This window comes from Pipistrellus kuhlii, unplaced genomic scaffold (genome assembly GCF_014108245.1).
Source record: "Pipistrellus kuhlii isolate mPipKuh1 unplaced genomic scaffold, mPipKuh1.p scaffold_m20_p_14, whole genome shotgun sequence".
Taxonomy (NCBI): Eukaryota; Metazoa; Chordata; class Mammalia; order Chiroptera; family Vespertilionidae; genus Pipistrellus; species Pipistrellus kuhlii.
In genome coordinates, this window is record NW_023425449.1 from 36,410,308 (window position 1) to 36,424,909 (window position 14,602).

Consider the following 14,602-nt stretch of genomic DNA (forward strand, 5'->3'; position numbering starts at 1 on the left):
GTATTTTTTTTTTCCTGATTAGAGCCATTTTTGTGGATGTGAGGTGACATCTAATTGTGCAGAGACTACTCAATGCTGTTCTTAATATGTAATTGGTCATCTACTTAGAGTAAACTTTAATTGGATGTGAAACACATTTAAAATGAGTTGAAGAATATTTACAGTGAGAAAAGCATGAAAGTGCAGAGGAATGGAGTTCTGATATAGTCCCCATCACACCGAAAACTCTGAGCAACAGGCAATTGAGATTTATATGTCAAAGATGTTTAAACTAGGTTTGGCTTTCATGACTCATGATAGAAATGACCATGCACACTGTCATTCAATTTTATTTTATTCTAAAGCCTACATGGGAGGTGAGGCTCGCATTCCCATGTATGTGCTAATCATGGTTTTATATTAGAAATGATAGCAGGAAGAAAGCTACAAATTTTCACAATCTGGAAAAGTCAGTTTATTGTTGTGTTTTTTTAAATCATGTATGAGCGTTCAGTTAATTGCTCTTATACATTCTTTCTATTGGGCCAAATTTGGGCATACTTATTTAAAGTCTATTTGTCTGTTTCTTTGTAAAAAATTATCTGAAAAATTAATACATCTTTTTTTTAAATATTATAGGTTCAGTCGGCAATGTGTTGTTGACAAGGACAAAAGAAACCAATGCAGATATTGTCGGTTAAGAAAGTGTTTTAGAGCAGGAATGAAGAAAGAAGGTAATATATAACATACTAATGATATTTAGCATTATTGATGAAGAGTCTTATATACACATTCTCAATTCATCATAATAACATTTTCACATGAGTTCTGATTTTTCTTAATGAAGAGTCTGTGGTTCCTTGAGTTTAAGAATTTACCCAAGGACACTGACACCCAGTTTCTATCTGATGACTGAATCCAGATGCCATTTTCTTACTGCTGTGTTACACCTGTCAACAAAACTGTTGTCTAAATAACATTCCAAAATCCTGTTTAAAAAATAGATGGCCAATATCTATTAATCAATTGAAATTATAACTGTATTGTTAAGCACACTTTTACTGTCAATAAGATTGAATACCTTTATTTCGTAAACATGAACTGAACAAGGACTGTGCATGCATTCATGTATTTATTTAACAAATGTTTATTGAGCTCTGTTCCTTTCCCCGGGTGCCCAGGTCTCAGTAGTTAATACAATAGAATATTTCTCTTCCTCATGGAGCTTATCATCTATTGGATACTTTATTTTAGTGTGAACAATTCTGTTTTGAACATATTAAATAATCTGGTTTTATCATCCTACATCCTAACTAAGGCTAATTTAGAAAGGTGCTGAATACATTTAAACGTTTGGCAGGGAACAGTCACTATAAGATTTATGCACATCAGTTTTTTCCACACTCCTGTGTCAGTCATATACACGGAGATAGTTTTCAGAACTATTTCACAAGCTATTAAGAAATTAATGGAATCAAATCACTATTCTTTAGAAATGTCACTTTGTATCAAACCTATCTTGAACATAGCTAGTTTTTTTCTTTCGACACTCAATATTTTAAAGAGACCAAAGTTCCAATAGCTTTGTTCACGTTGTCAGTATCAAACAAGAAGGCAAATGCGAGCCCCCAGAGTTAAAGAAGAGGCACTTTCCTATTTAAAAATGTCTTATGCCTGCCCTGGCCCGTGTGGCTAAGTTGGTTGGGCGTCGTCCCCTGCACCAACAGGTTATTGGTTCTATTCCAGGTAAGGCACATGCCCAGATTGCAGGCTCGGTCCCTGGTAGGGGGTGTGTAGGACGCATCAATCCACTTCTATGTTTCTCTCTTCTCCTTTTCCTCCTCTCTAAAAATCAATAAACTATTTTAAAAAACAGTTTATATCTAGCGACATATCAAATAGTTTATGGGTTGATTCCATACTTTGCCCATCATTTTCATTCATCTCCACTTGCAGATCATCATCCTTTATTTCCTTTAAGAGTTTTACTCTTTTTTTACATGAATTATTTTCAAAAATAGTGAAATTGTATCATCTAGTCACAGAATAACACACTAGTATTTTCTAAATAGATTAGAAGTAACTTTTGATTTTAGCATGGTCCCTTATTTACAATGATAGCATGATATCCAGTTTAAGGTGGAAATGTCTATAAACATGGTTTTCTGTTGAAAACTTTAGCAGTAGAAAGGCTACAAATGTCCATGATATATTTTAGCATTTTTCTAAAGATTGATTATGTAAGTTCAATTCATAAAGCATAACTTACATTTTTATTTTTATCTCCATAAATGTATTTCATTAGTTTAGGCTGAAAGTCAATGACAATTTCTGCAAAAGAAAGGAAGGGAGGATAAGCTACCAGTAAATAAGATTTTAAAATAAAATATTATTGATTTATTCCAACTTAAAATCTACTCACTCTTAAAGGCAAAACATTCAGTATTTTCTCTTACAAATTAATGAGTTAATAGTTACCGGTATGTTTTGGATAGATAGTAATAGAAATTCATGAATTTTTATAATACAAAATTGTTTATTATAACTTTAGAAAGAGAGGAAGGGAGAGAGATAAAGAGATAGAAACATCAATGAGAGAGAAACATGGGGATTGAGCCCTCAACCCGGGAATGCTCAGACCACGAATTGAACTGGTGACCTCTTGGGTCTTGAGTGGACACTTAACCCCTGAGACACATTGGCTGGGCAGAAATTAGTGAGTTTTTTAAATAAAAAAAAATAACTTCATTAAAAACTATGATAGTTCACTGCTTTATCCTTCCAGAGCATTAACTTAAACAATTTAGGGGCTACAGGACTTGTTTCCATTCTTTTTGGTTAAAAGAGATCATTTTACCTCCTAAGTTTTGAAATCCAACTTTAACATGTGACCTGTGTTATTCTTTATGTGACAAATACACAAGTCAGCCCCCCTCTTATTCATCCTTATTTGTTTGAGGAAATTTTATTGAGAGTTTTAGTTTTCAGTAAGAAATTTGGGGACACACATTTTTCTTTCTTCCTCCACTGAAAAAAGGTCTGTCTATAATAGGGAGATTTCTTCACCTTATCCAAAGCTGCATTTCCAACCTCAGCCTTCTCAGGAAAGACGTCCTACCTGCTGTGCCTTTGGTTTGATTCCTGTTTGTAAACTTTTCCAAGAACTTTGTTTCCTAAGAGATCATAAGATTGGTAATCTTACAATTACCATAACTAAACTAAAATTTCTTTCCAGTTTTGCTCATGGCTTAGAAGAATAAGAAAATGGAGGTTTCAACTTGGCTCATATCTTTGATAGTGAATACACTCTTATCTTTGACCTGGTCAAACTCATGGGCGATACTCTTCCTTCAGTTACCTCACGGGTTTTATTAACTCAAACAGTTTGAAAAACCATCTTATTACAACACAGCATGCCTGAACTGGCTGACCCCACACTTTCTGACATGCATGCCATCATGCAATCCCAACAGGCAAAAAAAAAAAAAAAAAAAAAAAAAAAAAAAAAATATATATATATATATATATATATATATATATATATATATATATATATATATATATATATATATTTAGCTCAAGTGACAAGCCTGGCTCTGTCTGTCTTTAAAAGTGACACCGAGTGAGAAGTGTCTTCAGTCACACTTCTCTACATCTGGGTCTTTCATAAGCATCCCTTCCCACTTTCCGTACCTTATTTTGTGACACGTAGTGAACCGAAGTGACCAATAGACACTGTGGTTTTTCTCCCTCAGCTGTGCAGAATGAACGCGATCGAATCAGCACCCGGAGAAGCACTTTCGACGGCACCAACATCCCCTCCATTAACACGCTGGCCCAGGCGGAGATGCGGTCTCGCCAGGTACCCACAGTGCACCAGCACCGCACCCGCGTCTAGAATCACATGCACCAGCATTTAGGTGTAGTGATGAAATAATCTCACTTTTTTCAAATGTGCTCATTACTAACCTAAATCACATTCATGCAAATTCAAGAGTTTTACTTTGAAAATGTTGGTCGGGCTGTTGACTGCACGGTGATGTTTTCTGGACCAGTTCCTATTTATGAATGGGACGATGAAATGTATTTCAGCGGAAGGTTGTAAAATAACACATTTGTTTACAAAGTACATTTGAAATACTGAATGTGTGGCACAGGGCTCTGGGGGGAGTATCTCGGTTTGTTGGTTGAATGCGTAAAATCAGTTACCACAGCTTTTGGGGAGTTTCGTTGGGACAGATCATCAGAGCTTCCTTCCTTACAACAGTTTCTAGACTCAAGAACTCACCTTGGCACCTGCTTCGGAAAAAGTGTTTAAGGGAAGAGCCAGATTTTGAAAAGTGCAAGGGAAAGGTGAAGTTTCTAGAGTGAGAACATCAGTTCTAAAGTTTGACATAGGACATTTGTTATCTACATAAGTAGCAGTGGCTTAAGAATCAAATGGGGTGAGGGCATGAGTGGGGGGATTTGGGGGTTCGGGGGCAATAAGGACACCTATGTAATACCTTAATCAATAAAGAACACAATTTTAAAAAGAATCAAATAAACCCTTTCAGTGAGTTTATTTTAGCATTGCTCCTATTAGAAACGTTAGTGATATTTTTTTCTATCATAAAGCAAATTATGAAATAGCTAACTATTAATCCAGCTCCATAATGAGTCAGTGTAACTACTTTCGTTTTTGATAACACAAGGGTAATATGAAGCGGTTAACCTCACCATTATCATCATCATTGCCTTCAGATTACCTGATGGTCATTAGAGAATGGCTTAGGGGGAGGTGTGAGGAAGGACACACATTACAGAAAGACACGCATACACACATTCAGAAAGTGCAAAAAAGTTCATAAGATCTTTCAGAAAGTCATTTCTTCAGCAGAAGGGCATGTTGACCCACTTATATTTTTATAGAGTTCAAAATTATATATAGTTGTAAAAATGATCATTAGGTTAAGCTTGTTGATGTTACTAAGTTAAAGGTTAGTTTCTTGATTTTATTTCTATGGGTTTCTATTTAGTGCAGAACATAAATCTTCTTATTAAACTTTATCCACTGTAAATATTTTCAACAAATTGGATTTTTCTTAATGGGAATATCACTTTTTAATGAAAAAGGAAATCACAGAGCATATTTCATGTAAATAATATTTTAGATTATGGCACTTCCCAAAAGTTGGGTAACTTTTTCTACAAGTGTTCATTAAAATCAGATAGTGCTCCCACAATATGTGTTATGCAGGGAATGTTTTCAATTAAACTTGTACTGAAAGGTATTTCAGTTCTCAGTTTAAAAATTTAGCATCTTTCAAGATACTGCGACAATGATGGTGCCACTTCAATGACATTCACTTACTGGAATCATTGATTATGTCTTGTTTTAAATGAGAAGTTCACATAATGTCTTTGTTCATGCTAGATGTCAGCCTCAAGCCCTGGTGTGAGCACAGACATAAATGTGAAGAAAATTGCAAACATTGGTGATGTCTGTGAGTCTATGAAACAGCAGCTCTTGGTCTTGGTTGAATGGGCAAAATACATCCCTGCCTTCTGCGAGTTACCGCTGGATGATCAGGTAGAAGTTAAAGAAATTCTGAATGCTTAAAAAAACAAAAACAAAAACCCACAACTGTTTTTTGAACTTTGCCCAGTTTTTTTATGTTCTTTTAATTATGTTTATAATAGATTTACCATATATAACAAAGGTGAAATTATCTCCTGAGAAAAAGATTGGTTTTCTTATCCATTCACCTCCTTGTTCTGTCAGAGGCTCAGCTGTTTAACTCCTATTTTAGATCTTACATATTTATTGATTTGATAAAGTTGAGAAAGACAGTTATCCCTTCTTGGAGTGTAAAGAGCTTAAGTGAGCTCAGCTGGTGTGGCTCAGTGGTTGAAAGTCAAACCAAGAACCAAGAGGTCCCTGGTTTGCTTCCCGGTCAGCGTGCCCGGATTGCTGACTTGATCCCCAGTAGAGGGCATGCAAGAGGTAGCCAATGGATGTTTCTCTTGAATTGATGTGTCTATACTTCTATCTCTCCCTTTTCTCTCTCTAGAAAAATTTAAAAAATCAATTAACATATATATTTTTTAAAAAAAAACTTGAGACAGATAACAAATAACTGCCACTGTGAGACAAAGGATTGCAAAGCAATTGCCTGGGAGATAAATGTGTCTGGGTACTTACTGAAGGAACCTGTGAAATTTCTCAGAAATTCCAGGCCACTCCTAGAGGAAACCAAACAGGTGTATTGGTGTCTTTGTGGGCACATTGTACAATTAACATATACAATTTTGCTTTGTATATTGACAATTTTATTCTAGCATTACTGTATAAAATTATACATCTAGCAAAAAAAATCTGTAGAATCATGTTCTGAAATCTACAGAGAAATCGAGAAAATTCAGATATAATGATTTTTCCTAATACATATATTGTCATGCTTTGTCACACGTACATTAAGGTATTTTAATCATTAGCTAAAAGCTTTAGTTGCTTAATTAGTCTATGAAGATTAGATTATTAGCTTCAGATTCATTTTGAACTCTTCCATCTAAGCAGTAGCTAATATCATGTAGATGCAAATAATTTGAAAACTTCCAATTTCTGCACATTGAATTAACCAGGATATGTAGTTTATCCCATGTATGTCTTACATTCTCTGACCAGTGTTCTTTATTATGGACACACAAAAACAAAAACAATAAAAGGGAAAGGTGCAATTGTTTAAATTCAAAGGACAAAATATTTATACAACCAGAAAAAAAAGTAATCACAGGAAGTTTAATTACATTTCTAGGAGAACATTCCACTTTGGGAACAACAACAAAAAAAAATCTTGTAAAATCTGAAATCATTCTCAAAATGTTCTATACCTGCCTTCCTGTTATGAGTCATGGTTATTGACATACCATAAAGATAGCCTGGCTGGAAAGGTGGTTTCACAATGAATAATGCTAAATTGCTAAAACCTCCTTGTCTCACCCCAAGCCATATAAGTAGGGTTATGTTATTTATCAGTTTTATATGTTCACTATCACTCCTCTTTAAAAGTTGCTGACTTATATATGAAGATAGTGATTTAAAAACTTGGAAATTGAATTCCAGTAACCTGTCAAAAAACAGTTTTTCTTTACGAGCTCAGACTTTAATATTAACAATATAGCATTAATAGCCATGGCTTGCCAATGTCTATTGTGGATTATACACTGGGGGATTAGCTTTCAGTAGCATTATATATTATATTATTTTACTTAATGCTCTCAGGAGCTCTGTGTCTTAAGTTTTATAATCTCCACTTAATAGTTTTCAAAACTGAACTCTCATCAGTTTACTCAGTAAATTCACCCAAAAACTTGTATTAGGATTAGTGTTCTAGTATTCATTTTTAGGAACTGTGAGCATTCAGATTGCATCATTTTTTCTCATAAAGTTTACCTTCTATTTGGGAGAGACAGATAATAAAATATGTATCGATTATGAGTAAGTTCACTCTAGGTGGGATAAATCCTATAAAATGAGATGAATTGTTGGATAATGACTGGGGGTCAAGTGGTAACAGATACTTTAAATTGTGGATCAGAGAAGATTTTTCCTGAAACCCAGGGGACAAGAAGCCAGTCATATCAAGGTCAAGGAGAAAGATAGCATTCTGGGTACAGAAAGAGTATGTTTGAAGACCCTGAGGCAAGCAGAGATGTTGCAAGATGCTTGGGGGACAAAGCATTGAGCTATAACCTGTACGGCTTTGGTCAAGCAGTTTGGATGTTATTCTAAGGAAAATAAGAAACCAGTGAGGAGTTTTCAGCAGAGGAGTGATATTAAGTGATTATTATTTTACAAATCTCATCTTGGTAGCTCTGTCAAGAAGGACGTAGGATGGAGGAACCAGGAAGAAGGAACTTAGGATGGAGGAACAGGAAGGAAGAGGGAATGCCTGTTAGGTTCTTGGAGTGTATTGTGAAGGCCAGGGCAAGAAAGGCGAAGGCTTTGGTCTGGGTGGTGTAGGATTTGCTGGGCCATTAGAGAAGAATCAAACTGAAGTCTTGTTTTTGTCATGAACAAGCAAGTTGGACAAGGATGAAGATGCTGGAGAAGCATTACTTTGCAGTGTTAAATGAGAAACACTTCCTGTTATCTCTAATGGTAATATTCAGTAGGCAATGAAGGATATGCATGAAACTCAGTTGAGAACTTAGTGCAAGGAATTATGGGTTCAGTCTTGAGTGTGTTAGCATTCCGATGCACCATGTCACAGGCCCTCACTTCGCTCTTGTCTATTCAGTTTATTATGTGTAAGATTGTGTTTTACATGTATTTTTTCAATGTAGTCCTCATGCCTAGAATTTGAAATTTTATTCACTATCTCTACTGGGTAGACAAAAACAAATGAGTCCCAAACATAAATGGTTGGTTTACCCAAGATCGAACAGGTAGTAAATGGCCAAGCCAAAATTTGAACACTAATTGGTTTGATTTTACTTCATTCCAGAACACTTAGTTATTTTGTTGAGTTTTTTTGTTTGTGTGTTTGCTGACATTGACTCATTAATTTTAGAAATTTTGAAAAGTTAACCTCTATGATATTCTCAAATAGAAAAATAGAAGGCTTACTGATGGCAACTATCTATGAATATTATAGTTTGTTAAATAAATAAATAAATAAAAGTCTCAGGTTTAAAGAGCATGAAGTTAGTCCCAGGCTCATCTGATACCATCTGTTAATCATCATATTTTATCATTAATTGTTCAATTTGGAATTTTTCATTAAGGTGGCCCTGCTGAGAGCTCATGCTGGGGAGCATTTACTGCTCGGAGCTACAAAGAGGTCCATGATATATAAAGATATTTTGCTTTTGGGTAAGTGTTTTTTGTTGTTGTTGTTTTTCGTTTTTGTTTTTTATTTAAGAAAAAGTTCTGCATGCTTCCTTCTTACACAGGATCTGTTCTGTGTGTCCCGAGCATTCTGAGACACTGACAGATGGTGTTCTCCTTTCACAGACTCTGTTTCATTGGTCAGACCCTCACTTGTGTCCTGTTTTTCCTTGCTTTGATGGCAGGGAAGTTCAGAGTGTATTCAGGGTCTATTAAGATTAAGTTGCTTAGTGAACAGACTCTTGAGTCTATTTAAATCATCAGGACAAAGAATTAATGACTTGTGTGACCATCATAGCGAGTCTCAGTGTTTCGCATTCCTCTGTAATTGTCTACTTAGTCACTGTAATATGTCTAATTATAATATATGCTGTTGGGTACATTTTTAATGAGTATATGTATCTCCTATGATATCATTGCCCATGATATGTGCAAAATCCCAAGTTAAAAATAATTTGGTGACAGTGTCTGAAAATTTCTGATGATCCAATAATAGTGCCAGAAGAAGCAGAAGTAGGGAGGCAGGTGGAAGGGAAGGTGGGTGGAGAAGATATGATACAAAGGAAAAGCTTTTGTCCTCATCAAATCTCCAATTTCTCACCCTACTTAACTTCCTTATGAGATTTCCTATAGAAAGAGTTAAGATCTCTCTCATGCTTATTAGCTTTAACTTTTCCTGGCTTGTATGAAATGATAACGAAATTGTTTATTCTATTTATGTGATGGATATTTTGTTCCCAAACATGGATAAATTGAATGTAATATAATAATATCTAATATTTATCAAGCACTCATTATGTCATATGCATTGCTCTAAGTGCTTTTTGATATGTAGATCAGCACTATCTCATTTAATACTCACAATAACCCTAGGGGATAGGTACTATTATTTTCAGCCGATTTTTCAGGTGGAGAAAGTTAAGCTGAGGTTTCAAGGTGAGTGAGGGATAGAGTCAGAATTCTAAGCCTCATCATGTGGCTGTAGAGACCATGCCGTCAATTTCTATTAAATGCTCTGTTGCATTTAGAGGACCCTACATTATCAATCTGAATAAAATATATCCACTTAGGTTTGTTAAAAAGTGTCTCAATCATCGTCATCCCTACATTTACCAACCCCACTAAAGGCTGGTGTATTTAATCCACTCTGAGCCAGAAAGATTCTGTAGGCTTTGAATTAAGCTGATTAATGAGTAAGACACTGGTAGAAAACTGACATAGCGGAAAGCTAATCATTATACTTTGCTTCTCTCTTGTCAATTATTAGCTTGATCATTAGCCTGTACTTTAGTGTTATCACCAGTGACTGAGGCTATTAAAATGCATGTGATCACATTATCAATGTTATTGATCCTTTAAGTGTTCTTAAGATTTTCTAACGTAACACTGCTGAGAAATGAAGTGCTATTATTATTAATGCAAGGGAAGGCCATTTCAAACATTGGTTTGTAAAAATTTAAACAGTATCTGACAATTTTGGGGCAGGATGACTTTATTATTTCCCCTCCCTCCCCCCCCAGGAAACAACTACATTATTCAGCGCAACAGCTGTGAGGTCGAGATCAGCCGTGTGGCCAACCGCGTCCTGGACGAGCTGGTCCGGCCGTTTCAGGAAATCCAGATCGATGACAACGAGTACGCTTGTCTGAAGGCCATTGTGTTTTTTGATCCAGGTTTGTTCCCAAAGACCCATTAAAAAAATAATTCTAATGAAAATAAGACTACTTTTTAATATTGGCATATTTTGCTGTCGCACGTTGTTAAGATCCAACCTTCAGGCTGCCCTCTCTGCTCCTTCACCAGATGCCAAAGGGCTCAGTGACCCCATGAAGATCAAGAACATGCGGTTCCAGGTACAGCTGAGCCTGGAGGACTATATCAATGACCGGCAGTACGACTCCCGCGGGCGCTTTGGGGAGCTGCTCCTGCTGCTGCCCACGCTGCAGAGCATCACCTGGCAGATGATCGAGCAGATCCAGTTCGTGAAGCTCTTCGGGATGGTGAAGATCGACAACCTGCTGCAGGAGATGCTGCTGGGCGGTGAGTCTCTCTGACTCCTTAGCATCCCACCTTGTGCTCCCGAGCACCTGGGGCCCTTTCATTTTCTGTCTGTGACAGAATGAATTCAGTTTCATTTGCATTTCGAAAATCTGCAATCCTCACTGGATGGGGACAAAATACTTGAACGCATGGAAATCCCCATTCTTACTAGCCTCCACCATCTAGCTCTTCACATGGTCCCAGTAACCTCACATTTCAGGTCCTTCAAATGTGGTGACTAGAACTGTTTTTCCTATTTGTAATAGTCCTTGAAGTATCATTGTATTTTTCTACGCCTTTACTCCTTTAAAAACTCAAAGATAGCAGAATTGCAAACTAACCCCAAATATGTATGCATATATGTACACATGTACGTAATATTATATATAATATATAAAAATGAACAGTTTGCTTCTGAAATAATTAATTGACACAAGACAACGAGAAGGGGAAAAATGAGATTTCATTACTGCAGTAAATGCCAGGAATAGTTAGGAAAGTTAGGAAAGCCTTTTGATCTAGATTAAATTTCCTGATAAAATTGCTCTATTTTATTTTTAGTTTTCTGGTGCTTAATGTGTCCCTAATGATGTCTTCCTGAAATAAAAATTGTTTATGCTATTAGGGTGACCCCAAATACTATAAACCTGAGGTAAGTGATTCTTGGAACTGCCTTACCAACAGGCAGCCACCCTAATGATTCCAGGAAGCAGCATACAAGGTCCATTATTAATAGACAACATAATATGATACAGCATTCATCTAGCCAGTGTGCGGTGAAAGCTGACATTGTCCTTAATACAGCAGCGGTTCTATTAATTTATTTTTGAACTCCCAAAAAGCACTTTGTAAAAATAGCAATATTCAAGTTGTCAATCAAAACATTTGTTCCAGGGTAAACTTGCCATTTCTGATTAAACATCGCCAACGCGACCATCTTTTTATCTTCTGTAGGTGCTTCCAATGACGTCAGCCATCTCCATCATCCGGTGCATCCACATTTGTCTCAGGATCCATTAACTGGACAAACCATACTGCTCGGCCCCATGTCAACACTGGTGCATTCAGACCAGATCTGTAAGTATGTGGGTTACTTCTCAACCGTAAATTGTCCTAAACGTAATGACTTGAGGAAAAGAGGCATTGGGGGAAAGAACCTATGAGTACCCAGAAGCTGCAAGATTTGGGTACCATATTTTCCTGCGTATAAGATGACCACCTAATTTTACAGTTAAAACATAGGTTTAGGCCTATGTTCGCTGTATAAGACTACCCCCCACTTCCGAGGCAACACCAGTTCTTTTTTTAATAGACCGCCTCTCTGACTCTGGCCAATCTGAGCAGGCTTTTTACTAGAACACAGTGTTGTTTTATACGCCGGAAAATACGGTATGTTATCCTCTCCAGTCAACTGCAGGAGACTGTGACATTCAGCAAGTCACATATTCTCCAGGCATGCATTTGCTCCCTAAGATGGAGCTATAGTAGCTCAGTCTTTCTACTCCATGGTTTTGGGAGCAGAAAATAATATATGGGCAATCCCAGCTCTGCTGGTCTGCAGGTTTACAGAAATGATGACCATGCACATAAACACGAATTATCACTGGAAAATTACGGTTACTTGTGACCTTTCAAAATGTCTGTCATATCATGCCATATGTCAGTTATACCTCAGTTACAAATGAATAAAAATATTTTTCAAAAAGTTAGAACCCTTTTAACTATTATATATATTAGAAGTATATAGGGAAGTTTGAAAAATAAATATAGGGAAATTGAAAAATAGAGTAATCCCAATAATTATTTTGTGCACCGTAATGTAAAACATCATAAGCACTGAAAATGAAAGTTTTAATTCTTTGTAAAAAAATTTTAAGAAGCATAGTTTTAACAGTATTTTTGTTTCCTCTACCTCTTGCAACTTGTTAAGAGCAAGTGAGGATTTTTATGTGCCTTCATGAATGTTCCTCTTTTGAAGTCTGGATCAGCTTCTAACATTTTACCCTTTGCATTTTGTTTTTTTCTCCCCTCCTTTTATTAATATTTTTTTAAATTACAGTTTATATGTAATATTATTTTTCATAGTGTTCCAAGTGTGCAGCATAGTGGCTGGACAATCATATACTTTGCAAAGTGTCCCCCCTGATATGTTCAGTACCACCTGGCACCTACACAATTATTACAATGTTGCTCACTTTATCTCCTGGACTAGTCTTTGCAATTTCTGTGTCCTGAAATATGTAGGAGAATCCATTTATTGTGAGGTTTTTGCCAGTTTTGTTTCCTCTGGGGCGTCGTTGTCCTTTCCACCACAGCCGGTCACCTCACTTACGCTGACGGCTGACAAGGCCCCTTCCCGAAGGTCCTGGAAGCATATGTAGCGTCTCAAACAGCAGTCCTGCCCACATTCCCACGGTCAGCTATCTTCCGTAACTCCATCCATGTGCCATTTGAATTGTGATTCCAAAATTATTGTTGTTTCCTTGCTGCACTTGAATCGTGTTGTGTGGGTTTTTTTTTTTTTTTAGCCAATTCTCTTTCAAATGTCTATATTTTTGCAAAACGTCATGTGGATTTATCACTGGGAGACATGGAGGGAAGTCAAGTACACACTCTGTTGTCAGTGTGTGAATGGAATAAATTAGGTGCCAATATGAATAAAATATGGACAGGAGGAAAGACATGATGCCTTAGGTCGCTGATCACGAGACCTCTGTTTTGTAGGTGATTATTGGAATGCGTTCACAGCGAAGTTCCCGGTTATGTGGTACTCACAGTTAACTGGGAGTCACCATGCTAACAACTCTTGACCATGTTTTCTGCAGCACTGGTGCCAGGAGCTGTGCTGCTGAGATCTGTGCATATCAGAAATGTACACAGTGAGGGCTTCTTGGGCAAACACTTTGAAACTAAAATAATTATATAAGTACTAGAGACGGTTAATCTGATATCATTGCAGATTTAACACAGTTTTATTTCTACAAGCTGTCCTGGAGAAAACAATTCCTATTTGACCAAATATTAAGAATTACCACTGAATTGATAGTAATTATCCCAGATTTACCTGGGATCTATCGCCTCTGAACACTCAGCCAGCTGCCTCACCGAGTCTTAAGTTACTATGATGCCATGATCATGCACACCTATATGACCTGCTGAATTGACAGTGGCCACTCATGATCTCATTATAATGCTCTTTTACCTCAGTGTTCAAGGCAATATAGCGATTCAGTGGAACCACCCGGCTGCTACCTAGTGGCCAGGAAAAAAGAAGCCACAAAAATGTGTGTTCTCACATCTCCTGTGTAGTACACAAGCATTGGTAGACCTAGTTAATTGTGTCTGAAGCAGGAGTCCTTTGAGTCTATGTCAGAGGCAGAAATGAAATTGCTAGAAAAAAAATACAATTTTTGGAGATAGTGTGGCACATTTCACCTGCGGGTCCCAGTGCACTTGAAAGCCATTGTTTGGAGAATATCCTTGCAAAGCAGATGTTACCATTTTCAAGTAACAGGTGGTCAAGAGCCAAGAGAGGCAAGCTCAGTGTCACACCAAAATACTCGGCGTTGTGTCTCTCTAAGCTCAGTTATTCATAAACTTAGAACATTAACAACACATTAAGTATTCTAGGCATCAGATGGCAAGAAGGTTGAGCAATTGTGCTGGCGGTTGAATTCTTTACTTTTTAAAAGCCAGGTTTCTAATAGTTGG

General features: G+C 36.8%; 1 protein-coding gene across 2 annotated transcripts in view; it reads left to right on the forward strand.

Annotated features, from left to right (window-relative positions):
• HNF4G (hepatocyte nuclear factor 4 gamma) overlaps positions 1-14,602 on the forward strand; it is a 52,746-nt gene that overhangs the window by 35,077 nt on the left and 3,067 nt on the right. For both annotated transcript variants that reach the window (XM_036437172.2, XM_036437171.2), the window contains exons 3-9: positions 619-713; positions 3,735-3,841; positions 5,396-5,551; positions 8,749-8,836; positions 10,372-10,524; positions 10,655-10,891; positions 11,846-11,968. In XM_036437172.2, the coding sequence (XP_036293065.1) occupies positions 619-713; positions 3,735-3,841; positions 5,396-5,551; positions 8,749-8,836; positions 10,372-10,524; positions 10,655-10,891; positions 11,846-11,968 (959 nt within the window). The remainder of the gene's footprint in view (positions 1-618; positions 714-3,734; positions 3,842-5,395; positions 5,552-8,748; positions 8,837-10,371; positions 10,525-10,654; positions 10,892-11,845; positions 11,969-14,602) is intronic.